The sequence below is a fragment of the Hypomesus transpacificus genome, chromosome 23, assembly GCF_021917145.1.
Source record: "Hypomesus transpacificus isolate Combined female chromosome 23, fHypTra1, whole genome shotgun sequence".
Classification (NCBI taxonomy): Eukaryota; Metazoa; Chordata; class Actinopteri; order Osmeriformes; family Osmeridae; genus Hypomesus; species Hypomesus transpacificus.
Window position 1 is genome coordinate 21449695 of NC_061082.1, and position 27232 is coordinate 21476926.

General features: G+C 42.8%; 4 protein-coding genes across 15 annotated transcripts in view; all 4 read left to right on the forward strand.

Moving 5' to 3' along the window:
• The window catches only part of LOC124484882 (protocadherin gamma-C5-like), a 97340-nt gene that overhangs the window by 22258 nt on the left and 47850 nt on the right, over positions 1-27232 (forward strand). For 2 of the 12 annotated variants that reach the window (XM_047045978.1, XM_047045991.1), the window contains exon 1: positions 7488-9984. The exons of 5 other annotated variants lie outside the window; for them this stretch is intronic. In XM_047045978.1, coding sequence (XP_046901934.1) covers positions 7543-9984 — 2442 coding nt within the window. In that variant the 5' untranslated portion in view covers positions 7488-7542. Of the gene's footprint in view, positions 1-3954; positions 6493-7487; positions 9985-14384; positions 16881-24443; positions 26937-27232 lie in introns of those variants that run through there. 5 more of the 12 variants (XM_047045984.1, XM_047045993.1, XM_047045987.1 and 2 more) reach the window with 3 other exon arrangements.
• On the forward strand, positions 786-3288 carry LOC124485472 (protocadherin gamma-A11-like). Its single transcript, XM_047047105.1, has one exon. It carries the CDS (start codon positions 853-855, stop codon positions 3286-3288), a length of 2436 nt encoding a protein of 811 aa, XP_046903061.1. The 5' UTR covers positions 786-852.
• On the forward strand, positions 17948-20483 carry LOC124485474 (protocadherin gamma-A11-like). Its single transcript, XM_047047108.1, has one exon. It carries the CDS (start codon positions 18048-18050, stop codon positions 20481-20483), a length of 2436 nt encoding a protein of 811 aa, XP_046903064.1. The 5' UTR covers positions 17948-18047.
• Positions 21270-23710, forward strand: LOC124485485 (protocadherin gamma-A11-like). The gene has a single exon (XM_047047120.1). It carries the CDS (start codon positions 21275-21277, stop codon positions 23708-23710), a length of 2436 nt encoding a protein of 811 aa, XP_046903076.1. The 5' UTR covers positions 21270-21274.

Below are 27232 nucleotides of genomic sequence, written 5' to 3' on the forward strand. Positions count from 1 at the left end.
TTCAACTTTTCATTAAGAACAAGAGGGGTCAATACGTCTTAATTTCAACCTGGTGATCTAAACTATGAAGGCATGGATTTACTGTATTTGGAAAAAAAAGTCAACTTTTAATTATTAATATTTTTGCTTCATATTCCTTGTCATTTAGATAGAATTAATCACAACTACCTCATGATTATCTCTAAATAATGTTTTTGTGTGCCACTGTGCCACTTGCGCTTCGTCAGGGAAACGTGCCGTTTTCAGCACCATAACAACCGGAAAGCTACCGTATGTTTCGTCAGTCTATTCAAAGTAACTTGACACAGTGCTCTTCTTGAAGTGAAGCTGTAATGGACAACGTGTTTGTTATTGTAAGCGTCTTTCACACATTTGTTATGAATAGTCTTATCAAGTATCTTAATTACAGGCATGTGGGTAATAACAAGTGAGTGATTCACCGAACAAAACCGAGTTCTAAGTCAAAGTTGATACAAGTTTATGAAACATTACTTCTAATGAAAGCATAAATCTTGCTTTTGTATTCAAAATAAATATAAAATCAGATCAGAGAGTCGTGGATCTCAGTTAAATAGAAGGTTTGGCACCACTTTCATCTTGGGAGACTTAGGTGATTGTGGTATGGTTGACACTGTTTTCTGTAGTTTTAGTAAAGTACACAGAGGGTCGCTATCTACCAGCAAGTGATGTTTGACGTTTCTCTCCACCCACTTATGGACAAAGATTTCGTGTACGTCGTGATAAGAATAGTGGTGATTTGGTCATTTAGACGACGAGGTGGAGTGTATATGTTTCCCTGATTAAACTGTGTAGGAGTAATAACTTGAGGAATTGTTTAAATATTTATGGAGAATGGAATACCTGGGCCTCTCTGTCTCTGCACCGATGTTTTGGCTGGCTTTCTTTTCTCTGCTCTTGCGCAGCAGCTATGGAGATGTGACCTATTCTATATCTGAGGAGATGAAACGCGGGTCGGTAATTGGAAATATAGCCAAGGATCTCGGACTCGATGCTAAAGGACTATTATCACGGAAAGCTCGCTTGGATGTTGATGGTAGAAGCAAACGGTATTGTGACATTAATCTGAACACGGGTGAATTGATCGTCGCTGAAATGATAGACAGAGAGCAGCTCTGCGGCAGGAGGCTTTCCTGTTCTTTGAAATATGAAATGGTCCTGGAGAACCCGTTAGAGTCACATAACATCGTGTTGCAGATACAAGATATCAATGATAATGCTCCACAATTTGTGCAAGAGATGGTTAAGTTCGAGATCAGAGAATCTGCAGACAAAGGCGCTCGCTTTGCTGTAAATCAGGCACTTGACGCAGACATAGGCGTTAACGGAGTCCAAAGCTACACATTACAAAGAAACGAACACTTTAGTTTAGCGGTTCGTACTAATCCAAGGGGGGGAAAGCATGGGGAACTTGTTTTAGAAAATGAATTAGATCGCGAAAATCAGCAAGAATTGACGTTAATGCTAACAGCTGTTGATGGTGGAACTCCACCGAGATCCGGCACTGTCATTGTACACATCACTGTGTTAGACGCTAATGATAACAAACCAGTATTTAGTGAAAGTGAATATAAAGTCAGCTTGCCTGAAAACTCCCCAATAGGTTACGTTGTAATAACTGTGTCTGCCACAGACGCAGATGAGGGATTGAACGGGGAAGTGACGTACGAATTTGGTCCAATTACAGACGATGTTAAGAAATTATTTTCTCTCAACGGTAAAACAGGTGAAATAAGCGTAGTCGGAGAGATAGATTTTGAAAAGGAGTCAATTTATGATTTCAGTGTACAAGCTAAAGATACATCTGGTCTGACTTCTTTTACCAATGTTATAGTCGAAATAACAGATGTAAACGACAATGCTCCACTTATCTCTATTAAATCTCTGACCAATCCCATCCCTGAGAATGTGTTACCAGGCACAGAGGTGGGCATCATTAATGTACAAGACGAAGATTTTGGTGTCAATAAACAGGTTCACTGCTCCATCCAGCAGAATGTTCCTTTCAAACTAAACCCCTCCATTAAAAACTACTATTCCTTAGTAACTACCAGTGAATTAGACCGTGAACTGATATCAGATTATAACATAACTATCACTGCTACTGACGAGGGGTCTCCACCTTTATCCTCTTCAAAGACTATTCATTTATCTGTCTCTGACGTCAATGACAACCCTCCTGTGTTTGAAGAACAATCCTACAGCGCCTATATGAGTGAAAATAACAAGCCTGGCTCCTCCATATGTTCTGTTACTGCCAGAGACCCAGACTGGAGACAGAACGGCACAGTGGTCTATTCTCTACTGCCCAGTGAGGTCAACGGTGTCCCCGTGTCTTCATATGTATCCATTAACGGAGACACGGGGGTGATCCATGCTCTGAGAGCATTTGATTATGAACAGTTTAGGAGCTTCAAGGTCCAGGTTGTAGCCAGAGACAACGGTTCTCCTCCACTCAGCAGTAATGTGACTGTGAGCGTCTTCGTAGCAGATGAGAATGACAACTCTCCACAGATATTATACCCTGCACCAGCAGGGAACTCCTTGATGACTGAGATGGTCCCCAAAGCTGCTCTGGCAGGGTCCCTGGTTTCCAAGGTGATAGCTGTGGATGCTGACTCTGGCCAGAACGCCTGGCTTTCCTATCAGATTGTGAAATCCACCGATCCAGGACTTTTCACTATCGGTCTCCACAGTGGAGAGATCAGGGCCCAGCGGGACATTTCTGATTCTGACGGTATGAAGCAGAACCTTGTGATATCTGTGAAAGATAACGGACGGCCCTCTATGTCTACAACCTGTGCTGTTTACCTACTGATATCAGACAACCTGGCTGAGGTTCCAGAGCTGAAAGACATGTCTTACGAGGGGAAGGATTCTAAGCTGACTTCCTACTTGATCGTCGCTCTTGTGTCCGTCTCCACCTTTTTCCTGACTTTCATCATTCTCATCCTGGCCGTGAGGTTTTGCCGCAGGAGGAAACCTAGACTGTTGTTTGATGGAGCTGTGGCCATTCCCAGCGCGTATTTCCCTCCTAACTATGCAGAGGTGGATGAAACAGGAACGCTGCGGAGTTCTTACAATTATGACGCTTACCTGACAACGGGCTCACGCACCAGTGACTTCAAGTTTGTCAGATCTTACAACGACAACACGCTGCCAGCCGAAATGACACTAAAAAAGAGTCCAGATCATTTTCTGGAAGGAAGTATCACCACACTGAACACAGCAGGGGAATCTAACGAGGTAAGAACTGAAATTCCCATGTGAGAAAAATAATCGTTCATTGTCATGCAGATAGGCTTTGTAAAACAGTACTTAAAATTCTTCCCTACCGAATCCTTTAGTCAGTTGCTGTCTCTAATATCATTTTGTTACTTTAATGACGGAAACTTGCCTTTGTCAGCACCACATTAACCGGACAGCTCCCTTGTGTTTCTGTCAGCTTTTTGAACGTAACATTGCCCTGTGCTTGTCTTCATTAGAGGTTTTACAGAACACAGCGTGTCGGCTGTTCTAGAGTCTTTCACACGTTATTAATGAAATGTTCGACCAATGATTTTTATAATAGGCTTATTTCGTTTGCAATAGACTAGTCACTGATTAATTGTCAACAATCACGTTGCAATAAGGAGTTGGTAAATATTTATATTTTCCTCGATATGCTGAATATAGTAATGAAACATTATTTGACACGAAAGCCCATATCTTAATTTGCATCCATTATAAACATAACGTAAGACTTCAAAGTCGTTGACGTCAGATACATTTCAGGCTTTGCACAGCTTTCATCTTGGTAGACTCACGCAACATTGAGTCAGTGAGTGTGATATTTTGCACACTGTTTTCTGCAGTTATAGTAAAGTACACAGAGTGTCGCTATCTACCAGCTAGTGATGTTTCACGTTTCTCTCCACCCACTTATGGGCGCAGACTTCGTGTACGTCGTGATTAAGAATAGTGGTGTTTTTGTGATTTAGACGACGAAGTGGAGTGTATATTTTTGCCTGGATAAACCTGTAAGAGAATCACGTGCAGGAATTTTCTACATCTTTCTGGAGAATGGAATACATGGGTCTCTCTGTCTCTGCACCGATGTTTTGGCTGGCTTTGTTTCCTCTCCTCTTGCGCAGTAGCTATGGAGATGTGACCTATTCTATTCCCGAGGAGATGAAACGCGGGTCTGTAATAGGAAATATAGCCAAGGATCTGGGACTTGATGCTAAAGGACTATTTTCTCGGAAAGCTCGCTTGGATGTTGATGGTGATAACAAACGGTATTGTGATATTAACCTGAACTCTGGAGAATTGATCGTCGCAGAAATGATCGACAGAGAGAAGCTTTGCGGCAGGAGACTTTCATGCAACTTAAAATATGAAATGATCATGGAGAACCCGTTAGAATCACATAACATCGTTTTGCAAATACAAGATGTCAATGATAATGCTCCGAAATTCGGGGAAGAAGATGTGAAATTAGAAATCACCGAGTCGGCAATCAAAGGCGCTCGCTTTCCTTTAAATCAGGCGCATGACGCAGACATAGGCCTGAATGCTGTTCAGAGCTACACATTACAAAGGAACGATCACTTTAGTTTAGCTGTTAACACTAATGCTGGAAGTGGAAAACAGAGTGAACTGGTTTTGGAGAAAGAATTAGATCGTGAGGTAGAAAAGGAGGTGACGTTACTACTTACTGCTGTTGACGGAGGGACTCCAGAGAGATCCGGTACTGTTGTTATACACGTCACCGTGCTTGATGCTAACGATAATAAACCTGTATTTAGTGAGAACATCTACAAGATTAATCTACCTGAAAACTCCCCTATCGGTTCCGTTGTAATTACAGTGTCTGCTACAGACGCAGATGAGGGGGCAAACGGGGATGTGACGTACGGATTTGGTCCCATTGCAGACGATGCAAAGCAATTATTTTCCCTTAATCCCAAAACAGGTGAAATAAGCATAGTTGGAAAGATCGATTTCGAAAAGGAGTCAATTTATGAATTTATTATCCAAGCCAAAGATAACTCAGGACTGAGTTCCATTTCAAACGTCAGGGTTGAAATAACAGATGTAAATGATAACACCCCAGTTATATCTATTAAATCTCTGACCAATCCGATCCCTGAGAATGTGTTACCAGGCACAGAGGTGGGCATCATTAATGTACAGGATAAAGACTCTGGTGTTAATAAACAGGTCCGCTGCTCCATCCAGCAGAATGTTCCTTTCAAACTAAACCCCTCCATTAAAAACTACTATTCCTTAGTAACTACCAGTGAATTAGACCGTGAGCTGATATCAGATTATAACATAACTATCACTGCTACTGACGAGGGCTCCCCATCTTTATCCTCCTCAAAAAATACTCATTTATCTGTCTCTGACGTCAATGACAACCCTCCTGTGTTTGAAGAACAATCCTACAGCGCCTATGTGAGTGAAAATAACAAGCCTGGCTCCTCCATATGTTCTGTTACTGCCAGAGACCCAGACTGGAGACAGAACGGCACAGTGGTCTATTCTCTAGTGCCCAGTGAGGTCAACGGTGTCCCTGTGTCTTCATATGTATCCATTAACGGAGACACAGGGGTGATCCATGCCGTGAGAGCATTTGATTATGAACAGTTTAGGAGCTTTAAGGTCCAGGTTGTAGCCAGAGACAACGGTTCTCCTCCACTCACCGGTAATGTGACTGTGAGCGTCTTCGTAGCGGATGAGAATGACAACTCTCCCCAGATATTATACCCTGCTCCAGCAGGGAACTCCTTGATGACTGAGATGGTACCCAAAGCTGCTCTGGCAGGGTCCCTGGTTTCCAAGGTGATAGCTGTGGATGCTGACTCTGGCCAGAACGCCTGGCTTTCCTATCAGATTGTGAAATCCACCGATCCAGGACTGTTCACTATCGGTCTCCACAGTGGAGAGATCAGGGCCCAGCGGGACATTTCTGATTCTGACGGTATGAAGCAGAACCTTGTGATATCTGTGAAAGATAACGGACAGCCCTCTATGTCTACAACCTGTGCTGTTTACCTACTGATATCAGATAACCTGGCTGAGGTTCCAGAGCTGAAAGATATGTCTTACGAGGGGAAGGATTCTAAACTAACTTCCTACTTGATCATCGCACTGGTGTCCGTCTCCACCTTTTTCCTGACTTTCATCATTCTCATCCTGGCCGTGAGGTTTTGCCGCAGGAGGAAACCTAGACTGTTGTTTGATGGAGCTGTGGCCATTCCCAGCGCGTATTTCCCTCCTAACTATGCAGAGGTGGATGGAACAGGAACGCTGCGGAGTTCTTACAATTATGACGCTTACCTGACAACGGGCTCACGCACCAGTGACTTCAAGTTTGTCAGATCTTACAACGACAACACTCTGCCAGCTGAAATGACACTAAAAAAGAGTCCAGATCACTTTCTGGAAGGAAGTATCACCACACTGAACACAGCAGGGGAATCTAACGAGGTAAGATCACTTCATGGAGATCCTATCTGTGGTGAATACAATGAGCAGGGATGCAGCTGAACATCTTGTCTATCTCCATAATAACCAGCTAAAAGTAATACTTTTATTTAATGTAGTTGGTTAAATCCATAGTAAATGATATGAAGGAAGTTCATTTTGTGTCACCATGCTATATTTACTATTCAAACTGTTCAAGTAAGAACAAGAGGTTTGAGGCTTTAGGTTTATCTTGTTAATCTGGTTGTCTTAACTGAAGAAGGCATAGATTTCTAAATGACATTTTTTTAATTTATTATTATTTTTTCGTTTCTTACTCCTTGTCATGCATATAGAAATGATCACAACTTCATAATTTTCTCTACCGAATGCTTTTGTGTGCTAATTTCGTTGTCGTTACGTTCGAAAGGGACACTTGTGCCTTTTTGAGCACCACATCAACCGAACAGCTACCGTAGGTTTCTGTCCGTCTGCTCAAATGGACTTGGCATTGTGCTCATCTTGAAATGAATAGTCTGTTATTGTAAGCGTCTTTCACATCTTAATTATGAAAAGTGTTAATGATTTTAATGATAGGCATGTTTCTAGTGTAAGGCATGTTTCGTGTGCAATACTAGTTAATTATGTTACGACTACAACCGAAATGCAATTCGGATTTGGTTGAGGTTGATATTTGCATTAAAATACATACTAATGAAACAGTACTTGACATAAAAGCATAGATCTAAATTTGCATCCATGATATAGTTACATAACGTTAGACCTCAGACTTGTCGATCTCAGTGAAATAGTGTTTACGCTATTGTATCTTGGTAGACTTACAACCGACCATTGATTCCGTGAAAGTGGCATGGTAAAACCCGTCTTCTGCAGTGTTAGTAAAGTACACAGAGTGTCGCTATCTACCAGCAAGTGATGTTTCACGTTTCTCTCCACCCATTTATGGGCGCAGACTTCGTGTAAGTCGTGATAAAGAACAGTGGTGTTTTTGTCATTTAGCTGTCGAGGTTGCTGTATTTTCTTTTGAGGAATAATCCTGTGTAGGAGAGTCACATGCAGGAATTGTCTACATATTTCTGGAGAATGGAATACCTGGGTCTCTCTTTCTCTGCACCGATGTTTTGGCTGGCTTTGTTTCCTCTGCTCTTGCGCAGCAGCTATGGAGATGTGACCTATTCTATTCCTGAGGAGATGAAACGCGGGTCGGTGATAGGAAATATAGCCAACGACCTGGGACTTGATGCTAAAGGATTGCTGTCTCGAAAAGCTCGTTTGGATTTTGATGGGGAAAGCAAACGGTACTGTGATATTAATCTGAACACGGGTGAATTGATCGTCGCTGAAATTTTCGACAGAGAGAAGATTTGCGGCAAGAGGCTTTCATGCACCTTTAAATATGAAATGATATTCGAGAACCCATTAGAATTATATAACATAGTTTTGCAAATACAAGATATCAATGATAATGCTCCACAATTTGGCGAAGACGTAGTCAAATTCGAGATCCGAGAATCAGCAGTCAAAGGCGCCCGCTTTGCTCTAAACCAGGCACACGACGCAGACATAGGCCTGAATGCTGTTCAGAGCTACATATTACAGAGAAATGAACACTTTAGTTTAGCTGTTCATAGTAATCCTGGAGGGGAAAAACAAAGTGAATTAGTTTTAGAGAAAGAATTAGATCGTGAAGAACAGCAAGAGGTTACGCTGCTTCTTACAGCCGTTGACGGAGGGACTCCTCAGAGATCCGGTACTGTAGTTATCCACGTCACCGTGCTTGATGCAAACGATAACAAACCTGTTTTTAGTGAAAACGTCTACAAGGTGAATCTACCTGAAAACTCTCCTAAAGGTTCTGTTGTAATTACTGTGTCTGCTTCTGACGCAGATGAGGGAGCAAACGGGGAAGTTACGTACGGATTTGGTCCAGTCACAGACGATACAAAGAAATTATTTTCCCTTAATCATAAAACCGGTGAAGTAATTGCAATAGGAGTAATCGATTTTGAACTTGAGTCAGTTTATGAATTCAGTATCCAAGCGAAAGATAACTCAGGACAGAGTTCTTTTGCAAAAGTTAAAATCGAAATCACCGATGTAAATGATAATGTCCCAGTCATCTTTCTAAAATCTCTTACCAATCCCATCCCTGAGAATGTGTTGCCAGGCACAGACGTGGGCATCATTAATGTTCAGGACAAAGACTCTGGTGTCAATAAACAGGTCCGCTGCTCCATCCAGCAGAATGTTCCTTTCAAACTAAACCCCTCCATTAAAAACTACTATTCCTTAGTAACTACCAGTGAATTAGACCGTGAGCTGATATCAGATTATAACATAACTATCACTGCTACTGACGAGGGCTCTCCACCTTTATCCTCCTCAAAGACTATTCATTTGTCTGTCTCTGACGTCAATGACAACCCTCCTGTGTTTGAAGAACAATCCTACAGCGCCTATGTGAGTGAAAATAACAAGCCTGGCTCCTCCATATGTTCTGTTACTGCCAGAGACCCAGACTGGAGACAGAACGGCACAGTGGTCTATTCTCTACTGCCCAGTGAGGTCAACGGTGTCCCCTTGTCTTCATATGTATCCATTAACGGAGACACAGGGGTGATCCATGCTGTGAGAGCATTTGATTATGAACAGTTTAGGAGCTTCAAGGTCCAGGTTGTAGCCAGAGACAACGGTTCTCCTCCACTCAGCAGTAACGTGACTGTGAGCATCTTCGTAGCAGATGAGAATGACAACTCTCCCCAGATATTATATCCTGCTCCAGCAGGGAACTCCTTGATGACTGAGATGGTCCCCAAAGCTGCTCTGGCAGGGTCCCTGGTTTCCAAGGTGATCGCTGTGGATGCTGACTCTGGCCAGAACGCCTGGCTTTCCTATCAGATTGTGAAATCCACCGATCCAGGACTTTTCACTATCGGTCTCCACAGTGGAGAGATCAGGGCCCAGCGGGACATTTCTGATTCTGACGGTATGAAGCAGAACCTTGTGATATCTGTGAAAGATAACGGACAGCCCACTATGTCTACAACCTGTGCTGTTTACCTACTGATATCAGATAACCTGGCTGAGGTTCCAGAGCTGAAAGACATGTCTTACGAGGGGAAGGATTCTAAACTAACTTCCTACTTGATCATCGCTCTGGTGTCCGTCTCCACCTTTTTCCTGACTTTCATCATTCTCATCCTGGCCGTGAGGTTTTGCCGCAGGAGGAAACCTAGACTGTTGTTTGATGGAGCTGTGGCCATTCCCAGCGCGTATTTCCCTCCTAACTATGCAGAGGTGGATGGAACAGGAACGCTGCGGAGTTCTTACAATTATGACGCTTACCTGACAACGGGCTCACGCACCAGTGACTTCAAGTTTGTCAGATCTTACAACGACAACACGCTGCCAGCTGAAATGACACTAAAAAAGAGTCCAGATCATTTTCTGGAAGGAAGTATCACCACACTGAACACAGCAGGAGATTCTAACGAGGTAAGATCACTTCATGGAGATCCTGTCTGTGGTGAATACAATTAGCAGATTCAGCTGCATTTTCTGACTAACTTCATAACAAACAGCTAAAGTAATAACTGTATTTCATGTAGTTGGTGAAATCCATATTGAATCGAGAATGTATTCTATTTCAAACGATATATTGATTTACCTTTTAAAACTGTTGATGTAAGAACAAGAGGTTTTAGCGTGAATTTGAACGGGGTGGTCTAAAGTACTGTAGGCCTTGACTTTCTTTGTGAAAAAAGATCAACTTATTATTTGGTTATTATTCGTTTTCATTGTCACACAGATAGGCTATATCAAACCTTACTTCATGATTGTATCTTCTGAATACTTTTGTATACCGCTGTGCCTCTACCGAAACGTGCAGGTTTCAGCACCACAACAAACGGACAGCTACCGTGTGGTTCTGTCAGTCTATTCAAAGTAGCCTAACTTGGCACTGTGCTCTTTTTGAAGCTGTAATGGACAGCGTGTCTGTCACTGTAAATGTCGTTCACATATTCATTATGAATAATCTTCATAATTATCTTAATGACAGGCATGTTTCATGTGTAATAATAGTTATTAATTCATCGACACACAATGGAGTTGCAATTCGGAGTTGATAAATTAAGACTTATGAAACATTACTCAACATGAAAGCATAGATCTATATTTGGATCCATAATAGATAAAACATTACACCTTAGAGTCGTTGATCTCAGTTAAATAGAAGGCTTTGCACATTTTTCATCTTGGTAGACTTAACAGTGATTATTGTGTAGATGAGTGTGGTATGGTGCTTTGTGTTATGCAGTTTTAGTAGAGTACACAGAGTGTCGCTATCTACCCGCAAGTGATGTTTAACGTTTATCTCCACCCACTTATGGGCGCAGACTTCGTGTACGTCGTGATAAAGGATAGTGGTGTTTTTGTCATTTAGACGACGAGGTGGAGTGTGTATTTTTCCCTAGATAAACCTGTGTAGGAGCGATAACTAGTGGAATTGTCTACATCTTTCTGGAGAATGGAATACCTGGGCCTCTCTGTCTCTGCACCGATGTTTTGGCTCGCTTTGTTTCCTCTGCTCTTGCGCAGCAGCCATGGAGATGTAACCTATTCTATTCCTGAGGAGATGAAACGCGGGTCGGTAATAGGAAATGTAGCCAAGGATCTGGGACTTGATACTAAAGGATTGTTGTCTCGGAAAGCTCGCTTGGATGTTGATGGTGGCAACAAACGTTATTGTGATATCAATCTGAAGACGGGGGAATTGATCGTCGCTGAAATAATCGACAGAGAGCAGCTTTGCGGTAGTACGTTATCTTGTGTCCTGAAATATGAAATGATCCTTGAAAACCCTCTAGAATTACATAACATTATTTTGCAAATACAAGACATCAATGATCATGCTCCACAATTTGGGGAAGACGTTATCAAATTTGAAATACGAGAATCAGCAGATAAAGGAGCCCATTTTGCGCTAAATCAGGCACTTGACGAAGACGTAGGCCTGAATGCTGTTCAAAGCTACACTTTGCAAAGAAATGAACATTTTAGCTTGTCGGTCCATAGCAATTCTGATAGCGGAATGCACGGGGAACTGGTTTTGGAGAAAGAGTTAGATCGTGAAGTGGAGCAGGAGGTGACGTTACTGCTTACTGCTGTTGACGGAGGGACTCCGCAGAGATCCGGTACTGTAGTTATACACGTCACCGTGCTTGATGCTAACGATAATAAACCAGTATTTAGTCAGAAAAGTTACAAAGTGAATATGCCTGAAAACTCCCCCTTAGGTTCTGTTGTCATTACTGTGTCTGCTACTGACGCAGATGAGGGAGCAAACGGGGAGGTGACGTATGCATTTGGTCCCATTTCAGACGAAGTGAAGAAATTATTTTCCATCAATCCCAAAATAGGAGTCATAAGTGTTGTTGGAGAGGTGGATTTTGAAAAGAAATCTGTATATGAATTCAGGATTCAAGCTAAAGACAATGCAGGACTGACATCATTTGCCAACGTTAGAGTAGAGATTACTGATGTAAATGATAATGCTCCAGTTATCTCTTTAAAATCTCTGACCAATGCCATTCCTGAGAATGTGTTAGCAGGCACAGAGGTGGGCATCATTAATGTTCAGGATAAAGACTCTGGTGTCAATAAACAGGTCCGCTGCTTCATCCAGCTGAATGTTCCTTTCAAACTAAACCCCTCCATTAAAAACTACTATTCCTTAGTAACTACCAGTGAATTAGACCGTGAGCTGATATCAGATTATAACATAACTATCACTGCTACTGACGAGGGCTCTCCACCTTTATCCTCCTCAAAGACTATTCATTTATCTGTCTCTGACGTCAATGACAACCCTCCTGTGTTTGAAGAACAATCCTACAGCGCCTATGTGAGTGAAAATAACAAGCCTGGCTCCTCCATATGTTCTGTTACTGCCAGAGACCCAGACTGGAGACAGAACGGCACAGTGGTCTATTCTCTAGTGCCCAGTGAGGTCAACGGTGTCCCTGTGTCTTCATATGTATCCATTAACGGAGACACGGGGGTGATTCATGCTGTGAGAGCATTTGATTATGAACAGTTTAGGAGCTTCAAGGTCCAGGTTGTAGCCAGAGACAATGGTTCTCCTCCACTCAGCAGTAACTTGACTGTGAGTATCTTTGTAGCAGATGAGAATGACAACTCTCCCCAGATATTATACCCTGCTCCAACAGGGAACTCCTTGATGACTGAGATGGTCCCCAAAGCTGCTCTGGCAGGGTCCCTGGTTTCCAAGGTGATAGCTGTGGATGCTGACTCTGGCCAGAACGCCTGGCTTTCCTATCAGATTGTGAAATCCACCGATCCAGGACTGTTCACTATCGGTCTCCACAGTGGAGAGATCAGGGCCCAGCGGGACATTTCTGATTCTGACGGTATGAAGCAGAACCTTGTGATATCTGTGAAAGATAACGGACAGCCCTCTATGTCAACAACCTGTGCTGTTTACCTACTGATATCAGATAACCTGGCTGAGGTTCCAGAGCTGAAAGACATGTCTTACGAGGGGAAGGATTCTAAACTAACTTCCTACTTGATCATCGCTCTGGTGTCCGTCTCCACCTTTTTCCTGACTTTCATCATTCTCATCCTGGCCGTGAGGTTTTGCCGCAGGAGGAAACCTAGACTGTTGTTTGATGGAGCTGTGGCCATTCCCAGCGCGTATTTCCCTCCTAACTATGCAGAGGTGGATGGAACAGGAACACTGCGGAGTTCTTACAATTATGACGCTTACCTGACTACGGGCTCACGCACCAGTGACTTCAAGTTTGTCAGATCTTACAATGACAACACGCTACCAGCTGAAATGACACTAAAAAAGAGTCCAGATCATTTTCTGGAAGGAAGTATCACCACACTGAACACAGCAGGAGAATCTAGCGAGGTAAGAACCTTTCATGGAGATCTTGTGCGTGGTAAATAACATAAGCAGGATGTACTGCACAGTCTACTGAAATTAATGATCACCAAATAGTCAATTTTTAATGCAATTGGTGAAATTCATATTAAACGTATACATACGTTTATTCTTTGTCAACATGCTTTGATTTACTAATTTCAACTTTTCATTAAGAACAAGAGGGGTTAGTATGTCTTAATTTCAACCTGGTGATCTAAACTATGAAGGCATGGATTTTCAGTATGACAAAAAAAGGTATACTTTTAATTATAATTATTTTTGCTTCATATTCCTTGTCATTTAGATAGAATTAATCACAACTACCTCATGATTATCTCTAAATAATTATTTTGTGTGCCACAATGCCACTTGCGTTGTGATTACAATCGTCAGGGAAACTTGCCGTTTTCAGCACCACAACAACCGGACAGCTACCGTATGTTTCTGTCAGTCTATTCAAAGTAACTTGACAGAGTGCTCTACTTAAGGTGAATTTGTAGTGGACAACGTGTTCGTTATTGTAAGCGTCTTTCACACATTCCTTATGAATAGGCTTATTAAGTATCTTAATTACAGGCAAGTTTTGTGTGTAATAACTATTGACTAATTCAACGAACAAAACCGAGTTGTAAGTCGAAATTGATACAAGTTTATGAAACAGTAATCCAAATGAAAGCATAAATCGTGCTTTTGTATTAAAAATAAATATACAATTAGACCACAGTGTCATGGATCTCAGTTAAATAGAAGGTTTGGCACCACTTTCATTTTGGTAGACTTAGGTGATTGTGGTATGGTTCACACTGTTTCTGTAGTTTTAGTAAAGTACACAGAGGGTCGCTATCTACCAGCAAGTGATGTTTGACGTTTCTCTCCACCCCCTTATGGGCAAAGACTTCGTGTACGTCGTGGTATGAATAGTGGTGATTTGGTAATTTAGACGACGAGGTGGAGTGTATATGTTTCCCTGAATAAACCTGTGTAGGAGCAATAACTTGAGGAATTGTTTACATCTTTCTGGAGAATGGAATACCTGGGCTGCTCTGTCTCTGCAACGATGTTTTGGCTGGCTTTGTTTACTCTGTTCTTGCGCAGCAGCTATGGAGATGTGACATATTCTATTCCCGAGGAGATGAAACGCGGTTCGGTAATAGGAAATATAGCCAAGGACCTGGGACTCGAAGCTAAAGGACTATTGTCTCGGAAAGCTCGTTTGGATGTTGATGGTGGAAGCAAACGGTATTGTGATATTAATCTGAACACGGGGGAATTGATTGTAGCTGAAATAATCGACAGAGAGAAGCTTTGCGGAAGGAGGCTTTCATGTGCCCTAAAATATGAAATTATATTGGAGAACCCATTAGAGTCACAAAACATTGTGTTGCAAATACAAGATGTCAATGATAACTTGCCAACATTTGGGGAAGACGTTGTGAAATTCGAGATCCAGGAATCAGCTTACAAAGGCGCTCGCTTTTCTATTAATCAGGCACATGACGCAGACATAGGCCTGAATTCTGTACAAAGCTACACATTGCAGAGGAACGATCACTTTAATTTAGCTGTTCATACTAATCCTGCAGGTGAAAAACAGAGTGAACTTATTTTAGAGAAAGAATTAGATCGTGAGGTAGAGCAAGAAGTGACATTACTGCTTACCGCTGTTGATGGAGGGACTCCGCAGAGATCCGGTACTGTAGTTATACACGTCACCGTGCTTGATGCTAATGATAACAAACCCTTGTTCAGACAAAATTTATATCAGGTTAATTTGCCTGAAAACTCCGCTAAAGGTTCTGTCGTAATAACTGTGTCTGCTACAGACGCAGATGAGGGGGTAAACGGGGATGTAACGTACGGATTTGGTCACATTGCGGACGATGCAAAGCAATTATTTTCTCTTAATCCCAAAACTGGTGAAGTAATCGTAATAGGAGATGCTGATTTTGAAACAGAATCTTTTCATGAATTCAGTGTCCAAGCCAAAGATAACTCTGGGCTAAATTCCTTTGCTAACGTCAAGGTTGATATTACTGATGTTAATGATAATGCCCCAGTTATTTCTCTTAAAACTTTAAACAATCCCATCCCTGAGAATGTGTTACCAGGCACAGAGGTGGGCATCATTAACGTTCAGGATAAAGACTCTGGTGTCAATAAACAGGTCCGCTGCTCCATCCAGCAGAATGTTCCTTTCAAACTAAACCCCTCCATTAAAAACTACTATTCCTTAGTAACTACCAGTGAATTAGACCGTGAGCTGATGTCAGATTATAACATAACTATCACTGCTACTGACGAGGGCTCTCCACCTTTATCCTCCTCAAAGACTATTCATTTATCTGTCTCTGACGTCAATGACAACCCTCCTGTGTTTGAAGAACAATCCTACAGCGCCTATGTGAGTGAAAATAACAAGCCTGGCTCCTCCATATGTTCTGTTACTGCCAGAGACCCAGACTGGAGACAGAACGGCACAGTGGTCTATTCTCTAGTGCCCAGTGAGGTCAACGGTGTCCCCGTGTCTTCATATGTATCCATTAACGGAGACACAGGGGTGATCCATGCTGTGAGAGCATTTGATTATGAACAGTTTAGGAGCTTCAAGGTCCAGGTTGTAGCCAGAGACAACGGTTCTCCTCCACTCAGCAGTAACGTGACTGTGAGCGTCTTCGTAGCAGATGAGAATGACAACTCTCCCCAGATATTATACCCTGCTCCAGCAGGGAACTCCTTGATGACTGAGATGGTCCCCAAAGCTGCTCTGGCAGGGTCCCTGGTTTCCAAGGTGATAGCTGTGGATGCTGACTCTGGCCAGAACGCCTGGCTTTCCTATCAGATTGTGAAATCCACCGATCCAGGACTTTTCACTATCGGTCTCCACAGTGGAGAGATCAGGGCCCAGCGGGACATTTCTGATTCTGACGGTATGAAGCAGAACCTTGTGATATCTGTGAAAGATAACGGACAGCCCTCTATGTCTACAACCTGTGCTGTTTACTTACTGATATCAGATAACCTGGCTGAGGTCCCAGAGCTGAAAGACATGTCTTACGAGGGGAAGGATCCTAAACTAACTTCCTACTTGATCATCGCTCTGGTGTCCGTCTCCACCTTTTTCCTGACTTTCATCATTCTCATCCTGGCCTTGAGGTTTTGCCGCAGGAGGAAACCTAGACTGTTGTTTGATGGAGCTGTGGCCATTCCCAGCGCGTATTTCCCTCCTAACTATGCAGAGGTGGATGGAACAGGAACACTGCAGAGTTCTTACAATTATGACGCTTACCTGACAACGGGCTCACGCACCAGTGACTTCAAGTTTGTCAGATCTTACAATGACAACACGCTACCAGCTGAAATGACACTAAAAAAGAGTCCAGATCATTTTCTGGAAGGAAGTATCACCACACTGAACACAGCAGGGGAATCTAACGAGGTAAGAACCTTTCATGGAGATCCTGTCTGTGGTGAATAAGCGCAGCTAGTTCTGGCAGGGCAATCGGGCAGCGTGCTTCAGTCAGTGATCAGGGACGTAAGGCGTCTTACTCCACACCTTCCTCACTACTCCCACTACCACACCCATGTAGCAGCGCATATCCATTGGGCCACGTCCGATAAGGCGTCTTTAAAAGCTGGCGGATATGCACAAACTCACCCAGGTCGTTGTTTGATCAGTGCTGCTGCTACCCTCCACCGTCCCCTTTTCCCCCATGCTGTCTGTGTATCTATCCAACAGGGGGATTATATCTCTATTGCTCCCTGCCTCATATGTCATGTATGTATGTGTTGCATCGAGGAGGCAGGGCTTGCTTCCCTTAGATCATCCACTCCGCCAAAGTAAATCTACATGTCCATGTCATGTAACAATAACTGCTCAAATTTAATAGTGATTGTCTTGACTGAAATGCAATGAGCATGACTGCTGCTTTCTGTTCTGTTCTACTGTAGGTTTGTTAAGGAAACAAGTTCCTGTTTCAGCACCTCAATATAGGGACTGCTTCCTTGTGATTTGGTCAGCCTAGTGAATGCAACTTGTCACTCTAATTCCCTTGAAAAGAGCTTTTGCTAAATAACGTAACCGTTTTTTGGGACATATATAAAAAAACGGTCTTACTGCTTCGCTTAATATTAGCCTTGTTTCTATCGACCAGTTCCTCAATTATAACCCAAACTGCAATCCGGAGTTTTTAATAGTTTAAATCTTACTCGGTAGAACTGCATATTCAATCTTATTGAACAAGAAAGTATCAAATGGCATGCACCATTGATCTAACGTTAAACTTCTGACTACTTGATTTCGGTTAGAATATAGGTTTTGTGCCACTTTCATCTTGGCAGACCCATATATTTCATTGAGCCTGTGAGTGCGGTTGTGGTTTACGTTTTTTATGCAATTTTTGTAAAGTACACAGAGTGTCGCTATCTACCAGCAAGTGATGTTTGATGTTTCTCTCCACCCACTTATGGGTGCAGACTTTGTGTACGTCGTGATTAGAACATTGTTGTTTTCGTCATTTCAACGTCCAGGTAGTGTGTATATTTTTGCACGAATAAACCTGGATGAGAGAGTAAAATGCAGTAATTGTCTATATATTTCTGGAAAATGGAATATCTGGGCCTCTCTGTCTCTGCACCGATGTTTTGGCTGGCTTTGTTTCCTCTGCTCTTGCGCAGCAGCTATGGCGATGTGACCTATTCTATTCCTGAGGAGATGAAACGCGGGTCGGTAATAGGAAATATAGCCAAGGATCTGGGACTTGATGCTAAAGGATTATTGTCACGGAAAGCTCGCTTGGATGGTGAGGGTGACAACAAACGTTATTGTGATATTAATCCGAACACGGGGGAATTGATCATATCTGAAATAATAGACAGAGAGCAGCTTTGCGGAAGGAAGCTTTCCTGTTCCCAGAAATATGAAATTATTTTGGAACACCCGTTAGAATCACTTAACATTGTTTTACAAATACAAGATATTAATGATAACGCACCAAAATTTGGCAAAGACGTTGTTCGTTTTGATATCCGAGAATCAGCTGTTAAAGGCGCCAGATTCGCTGTAAATCAGGCTCACGACGCAGACATTGGTCTGAATGCTGTCCAGAGCTACACATTACAAAGGAACAACCATTTCAGTTTGGCTGTTCATACAAATCCTGGAGGTGGAAAGTATGGGGAGTTAGTTTTAGAGAACGAATTAGATCGTGAAAAAGAGCAGGAGGTGACGTTAATTCTTACTGCTGTTGACGGAGGGACTCCGCATAGATCTGGTACCGTCGTTATACATGTCACTGTGCTTGATGCTAACGATAATAAACCCGTCTTTAGTCAGAATGTGTATAGGGTGAATTTGCCTGAAAACTCCCCTAAAGGCTCTGTTATAATGACAGTGTCTGCAACTGATGCAGATGAGGGGGCAAACGGAGAGGTGACGTATGCATTTGGTCCAGTGTCTGAGCAACTGAGCGAGCTATTTTCTCTTGATATAAAAACTGGAGATATATGTATTGTCGGAGAGATAGACTTTGAAAAAGAGTCCACACATGAATTGAGCATCCAAGCTAAAGATAACTTTGGGCTGACTTCCTTTGCCAATGTCATCGTCGAAATAACTGACGTAAACGATAATAACCCAGTTATATATCTTAAATCTCTGACCAATCCCATCCCTGAGAATGTGATGCCAGGCACAGAGGTGGGCATAATTAATGTTCAGGATAAAGACTCTGGTGTCAATAAACAGGTCCGCTGCTCCATCCAGCAGAATGTTCCTTTCAAACTAAACCCCTCCATTAAAAACTACTATTCCTTAGTAACTACCAGTGAATTAGACCGTGAGCTGATATCAGATTATAACATAACTATCACAGCTACTGACGAGGGGTCTCCACCGTTATCCTCCTCAAAGACTATTAATGTATCTGTCTCTGACGTCAATGACAACCCTCCTGTGTTTGAAGAACAATCCTACAGCGCCTATGTGAGTGAAAATAACAAGCCTGGCTCCTCCATATGTTCTGTTACTGCCAGAGACCCAGACTGGAGACAGAACGGCACAGTGGTCTATTCTCTAGTACCCAGTGAGGTCAACGGTGTCCCTGTATCTTCATATGTATCCATTAACGGAGACACGGGGGTGATCCATGCTGTGAGAGCATTTGATTATGAACAGTTTAGGAGCTTCAAGGTCCAGGTTGTAGCCAGAGACAACGGTTCTCCTCCACTCAGCAGTAATGTGACTGTGAGTGTCTTCGTAGCAGATAAGAATGACAACTCTCCCCAGATATTATACCCTGCTCCAACAGGGAACTCCTTGATGAATGAGATGGTCCCCAAAGCTGCTCTGGCAGGGTCCCTGGTTTCCAAGGTGATAGCTGTGGATGCTGACTCTGGCCAGAACGCCTGGCTTTCCTATCAGATTGTGAAATCCACCGATCCAGGACTTTTCACTATCGGTCTCCACAGTGGAGAGATCAGGGCCCAGCGGGACATTTCTGATTCTGACGGTATGAAGCAGAACCTTGTGATATCTGTGAAAGATAACGGACAGCCCTCTATGTCTACAACATGTGCTGTTTACCTACTGATATCAGATAACCTGGCTGAGGTTCCAGAGCTGAAAGACATGTCTTATGAGGGGAAGGATTCTAAACTAACATCCTATTTGATCATCGCCCTGGTGTCCGTCTCCACCTTTTTCCTGACTTTCATCATTCTCATCCTGGCCGTGAGGTTTTGCCGCAGGAGGAAACCTAGACTGTTGTTTGATGGAGCTGTGGCCATTCCCAGCGCATATTTCCCTCCTAACTATGCAGAGGTGGATGGAACAGGAACGCTGCGGAGTTCTTACAATTATGACGCTTATCTGACAACGGGCTCACGCACCAGTGACTTCAAGTTTGTCAGATCTTACAACGACAACACGCTGCCAGCCGAAATGACACTAAAAAAGAGTTCAGATCATTTTCTGGAAGGAAGTATCACCACACTGAACACAGCAGGAGAATCTAACGAGGTAAGAACTGAATTTACTGTGTGAGAAAAATTCTATTTTTCGTCTTCAATGTCATGCAGACAGGCTATATATAACAGCCTGGTTCATAATTTTCCATACCGAATACATTTTTTCGGTCGCTGTCTCTCATGGCATTTGTTACTTCAATCGCGGAAACGAGACTGTATCAGCACTATAGCAAACGGACAGCTCCCTTGTGTTTCTGTCAGCTGTTTGAAGGCAGCATGGCACTTTGCTTGTCTTGAATAGAGGCTTTACAAAGCGTGTCTGCTGTTCTAAGAGTTTTTTCAGACATGTATCCTGAAAGATTTGACTAGTTATCTTAATAATAGGCTTGTTTCGTATGTAGTACTAGCTACTAATTCAACGACCACAACCGAGTTGCAATTCAGAGTTAGACATGTTTATACGTTGATTAGGCCTACTTGTGTAATATTACATGACATAGAAGCCAAGATCTAAATGTGCATCCATACTAAACAACGTTAGACTTCAAAGTCGTTTACCTCAGATAAATTGCAGGCTTTCCATAGCTTTCATCCCGGTAGATTTACCACTGAACATTAAGTCATTGAGTTTGGTATGGTGCAAACTGTTTTCTGCAGTTTAAGTCAAGTACACAGAGTGTCGCTATCTACCAGCAAGTGATGTTTCACGTTTCTCTCCACCCAATTATGGGCGCAGACTTCGCGTCGTCGTGATAAAGAACAGTGGTGTTTTTGTCATTCATACGTCGATGTAGAGTGTACATTTTTGCCTGGAAAAAACGTGTATAGGAGGGTCACATGCAGGAATTGTCAACATCTTTCTGGAGAATGGAATACCTGGGCCTCTCTGTCTCTGCACCGATGTTTTGGCTGGCTTTGTTTCCTCTGCTCTTTCGCAGCAGCTATGGAGATGTGACCTATACTATTCCTGAGGAGATGAAACGCGGGTCGGTAATAGGAAAAATAGCCATGGATCTCGGACTTGATGCTAAAAGACTTTTGTCAAGGAAAGCTCGCTTGGAGGTTGATGGTGAAAGTAAACGGTATTGTGACATTAATCTGAACACGGGGGAATTGATCGTCGCTGAAATTATCGACAGAGAACAGCTTTGCGGCAGAAGGCTTTCCTGTTCCCTGAAATATGAAATTATTCTGGAGAATCCCTTAGAATCACATAACATCGTGTTGCAGATACTAGATATAAATGATAATGCTCCTAAATTCGGTGAAGACGTTGTGAAATTTGAGATCCAGGAATCTGCAGACAAAGGCGCTCGCTTTGCTGTAAATCAGGCACTTGACGCGGACATAGGCGTTAACGGAGTCCAAAGCTACACATTACAAAGAAACGAACACTTTAGTTTAGCGGTTCAGACTAATCCAAGGGGGGGAAAGCATGGGGAACTTGTTTTAGAAAATGAATTAGATCGCGAAAAACAGCAAGAATTGACATTACTGCTGTCAGCTGTTGATGGAGGAACTCCACCGAGATCCGGCACTGTCATTATACACGTTACTGTGCTAGACGCTAACGATAACAAACCAGTATTTAGTGAGAGTGAATATAAAGTCAGCTTGCCTGAAAACTCCCCAATAGGTTATGTAGTAATAATTGTGTCTGCCACCGACGCAGACGAAGGGTTGAACGGGGAAGTGACGTACGAATTTGGTCCAATCACAGACGACGTTAAGAAATTGTTTTCTCTCAATAGCAAATCTGGTGAAATTACTGTGGTCGGAAAGATGAATTTCGAAAAGGAGTCCATTTATGATTTCAGTATACAAGCTAAAGATACCTCTGGTCTGACTTCTTTTACCAATGTTGTAGTCGAAATAACAGATGTAAATGACAATACTCCACTAATCTATATTAAATCTGTGACCAATCCCATCCCTGAGAATATGTTACCAGGCACAGAGGTGGGCATCATTAATGTTCAGGACAAAGACTCTGGTGTCAATAAACAGGTCCGCTGCTCCATCCAGCAGAATGTTCCTTTCAAACTAAACCCCTCCATTAAAAACTACTATTCCTTAGTAACTACCAGTGAATTAGACCGTGAGCTGATATCAGATTATAACATAACTATCACTGCTACTGACGAGGGGTCTCCACCTTTATCCTCCTCAAAGACTATTCATTTATCTGTCTCTGACGTCAATGACAACCCTCCTGTGTTTGAAGAACAATCCTACAGCGCCTATGTGAGTGAAAATAACAAGCCTGGCTCCTCCATATGTTCTGTTACTGCCAGAGACCCAGACTGGAGACAGAACGGCACAGTGGTCTATTCTCTACTGCCCAGTGAGGTCAACGGTGTCCCCGTGTCTTCATATGTATCCATTAACGGAGACACTGGGGTGATCCATGCTGTGAGAGCATTTGATTATGAACAGTTTAGGAACTTCAAGGTCCAGGTTGTAGCCAGAGACAACGGTTCTCCTCCACTCAGCAGTAACGTGACTGTGAGCGTCTTCGTAGCAGATGAGAATGACAACTCTCCCCAGATATTATACCCTGCTCCAGCAGGGAACTCCTTGATGACTGAGATGGTCCCCAAAGCTGCTCTGGCAGGGTCCCTGGTTTCCAAGGTGATAGCTGTGGATGCTGACTCTGGCCAGAACGCCTGGCTTTCCTATCAGATTGTGAAATCCACCGATCCAGGACTTTTCACTATCGGTCTCCACAGTGGAGAGATCAGGGCCCAGCGGGACATTTCTGATTCTGACGGCATGAAGCAGAACCTTGTGATATCTGTGAAAGATAACGGACAGCCCTCTATGTCTACAACCTGTGCTGTTTACCTACTGATATCAGATAATCTGGCTGAGGTTCCAGAGCTGAAAGACATGTCTTACGAGGGGAAGGATTCCAAACTAACTTCCTACTTGATCATCGCTCTGGTGTCCGTCTCCACCTTTTTCCTGACTTTCATCATTCTCATCCTGGCCGTGAGGTTTTGCCGCAGGAGGAAACCTAGACTGTTGTTTGATGGAGCTGTGGCCATTCCCAGCGCGTATTTCCCTCCTAACTATGCAGAGGTGGATGGAACAGGAACGCTGCGGAGTTCTTACAATTATGACGCTTACCTGACAACGGGCTCACGCACCAGTGACTTCAAGTTTGTCAGATCTTATAACGACAACACGCTGCCAGCTGAAATGACACTAAAAAAGAGTCCAGATCATTTTCTGGAAGGAAGTATCACCACACTGAACACAGCAGGAGAATCTAACGAGGTAAGAACTGACTTAACCGTGTGAGAAAATTATCATTTTCGTTTTCACTGTCATGCAGATAGGCTAAACAACCGACTTCCTAATTTTTCGTACATAATACTGTTTTCCTTCGCTGTCTCCCCTGCCTTTTGTTACTTTAATCAAGGAAACGTGCCTGTTTCAGCACCACAGCAAACGGACAGCTCCCTTGTGTTTCTGTTAGCTTTTTGAACGCAACATGGCACTTTGCTTGTCTTGAATAGATCCTTTACTGAGCACAGCGTGTCTGCTGTTCTAAGAGTTTTAAACAAATTAGTCATGAAAAGTATTACCAATGATCTTCATAGGCCTGTTTAGTTTGTAATACTAGTTACAAATTCATCGAGAAAAAAACCGAGTTGCAATAAGGAGTTGGTGCATCTTTATATTTGGCTTGATTTGCTGTACATAGTAATGAAACATCATTTGACATGAAAGCCCAGATCTCAATTTTCATCCACAATAACCATAAAATTCGACTTCAAAGTCGTCGATCTCAGATAATACATTGTATTATGATTAGATACATTGGAGGCTTTGCGCAGCTTTCATCCAGATAGATTTACCACGGAACAATAATGAGTGGGTATGATAAAAACTGTTTTCTGCAGTTTTGGTAAAGTACACAGAGTGTCGCTATCTACCAGCAAGTGATGTTTCACGTTTCTCTCCACCCTCTTATAGGCGCAGACTTCGTGTACGTCGTGATAAAGAACAGTGGTGTTTTTTGATTTAGACGTCGAGATAGAGTGTGCATTTTTGCCTGGATAGACCTGTATAGGAGGGTTATATTCCTGAATTGTCTAATTTTGAAGGGAGAATGGAATACCTGGGTCTCTCTGTCTCTGCAGCGATGTTTTGGCTGTCTTTGTTTCCTCTGCTTTTGCAGAGCAGCTATGGAGATGTGACCTATTCTGTTCCTGAAGAAATGAAACGCGGGTCGGTAATAGGAAATATAGCCAAGGACCTCGGACTTGATACTAAAGGACTATTGTCTCGGAAAGCTCGCGTGGACATGGATAGTGGAAGCAAACGGTATTGTGATATTAACCTGAACACAGGTGAACTGATTGTCGCTGAAATGATAGACAGGGAGCAGCTATGCGGCAAGAGACTTTCATGTTCGCTAAAATATGAAATTATCTTAGAGAACCCGTTAGAATCACAAAACATAATTTTGCAAATACAAGATGTAAATGACAACGCGCCGAGATTTGAGGAAGACACTGTAGAATTTCAGATTAGTGAGTCAGCAGTCAAAGGCGCTCGATTTTCTGTAAATGAAGCACTTGACGCAGACTCAGGCCTGAATTCCGTGCAAGACTACAAATTACAACGGAATGATCACTTTAGTTTGGCTGTTCACAGTAATCCTGGAGGTGGGAAACAGAGTGAACTAGTTTTAGAGAAAGAATTGGATCGTGAACAACAGCAAGAAGTAACGTTACTACTTACTGCTGTTGACGGAGGGACTCCGCAGAGATCCGGTACTGTAGTTATACATGTCACCGTGCTTGATGCTAACGATAATAAACCAGTATTTAGTCAGAATCTCTATGAGGTGAATCTTTATGAGAACTCCCCTATAGGTGCTGTTGCAATTATTGTGTCTGCTACTGACGCAGATGAGGGAGCAAACGGGGAAGTGACGTATGGATTTGGTCCCATAACAGACGACGTGAAAAAAATATTTTCTGTCAATCCCAAAATGGGTGAAGTAATCGTAATAGGAGATATTGATTTTGAAAAAGAGTCATTTTATGAATTCAGTATCCGAGCTAAAGACAACTTGGGACTAAGCTCATCTGCTAACGTTAAAGTTGATATTTTAGACGTTAACGATAACGCTCCATTTATTTCTCTAAAATCACTGACCAATCCCATCCCTGAGAATGTGTTGCCAGGCACAGAGGTGGGCATCATTAATGTTCAGGACAAAGACTCTGGTGTCAATAAACAGGTCCGCTGCTCCATCCAGCAGAATGTTCCTTTCAAACTAAACCCCTCCATTAAAAACTACTATTCCTTAGTAACTACCAGTGAATTAGACCGTGAGCTGATATCAGATTATAACATAACTATTACTGCTACTGACGAGGGGTCTCCACCTTTATCCTCCTCAAAGACTATTCATTTATCTGTCTCTGACGTCAATGACAACCCTCCTGAATTTGAAGAACAATCCTACAGCGCCTATGTGAGTGAAAATAACAAGCCTGGCTCCTCCATATGTTCTGTTACTGCCAGAGACCCAGACTGGAGACAGAACGGCACAGTGGTCTATTCTCTACTGCCCAGGGAGGTCAACGGTGTCCCCGTGTCTTCATATGTATCCATTAACGGAGACACAGGGGTGATCCATGCTGTGAGAGCATTTGATTATGAACAGTTTAGGAGCTTCAAGGTCCAGGTTGTAGCCAGAGACAACGGTTCTCCTCCACTCAGCAGTAATGTGACTGTGAGCGTCTTCGTTGCAGATGAGAATGACAACTTTCCCCAGATATTATACCCTGCTCCAGCAGGGAACTCCTTGATGACTGAGATGGTCCCCAAAGCTGCTCTGGCAGGGTCCCTGGTTTCCAAGGTGATAGCTGTGGATGCTGACTCTGGCCAGAACGCCTGGCTTTCCTATCAGATTGTGAAATCCACCGATCCAGGACTTTTCACTATCGGTCTCCACAGTGGAGAGATCAGGGCCCAGCGGGACATTTCTGATTCTGACGGTATGAAGCAGAACCTTGTGATATCTGTGAAAGATAACGGACAGCCCTCTATGTCTACAACCTGCTCTGTTTACCTACTGATATCAGATAACCTGGCTGAGGTTCCAGAGCTGAAAGACATGTCTTACGAGGGGAAGGATTCCAAACTAACTTCCTACTTGATCATCGCTCTGGTGTCCGTCTCCACCTTTTTCCTGACTTTCATCATTCTCATCCTGGCCGTGAGGTTTTGCCGCAGGAGGAAACCTAGACTGTTGTTTGATGGAGCTGTGGCCATTCCCAGCGCGTATTTCCCTCCTAACTATGCAGAGGTGGATGGAACAGGAACGCTGCGGAGTTCTTACAATTATGACGCTTACCTGACAACGGGCTCACGCACCAGTGACTTCAAGTTTGTCAGATCTTACAACGACAACACGCTGCCAGCTGAAATGACTCTAAAAAAGAGTCCAGATCATTTTCTGGAAGGAAGTATCACCACACTGAACACAGCAGGAGAATCTAACGAGGTAAGATCACTTCATGGAGATCCTGTCTCGGTGAATTAATTGATTAGAGATTCAACTGACTTTCTGACCAACTTCAACACAACTAGCTAAAAGTAGTAATTGTATTTCACGAAGTTGGAGAAATCTATATTGAACGGCATAGGTATTCTCTGTCAAAACAATATTTTGACTTACTTGTTCGAAATGTTTTCGTAAGAACAAGAAGTTTTAGCTTGTCTTAATTTGAAGGTGGTCGTCTAAAGTAGGCTACTGTAAGCCTTGATGTTTTGCGTGACAAAAGTCTACCTATAATTATT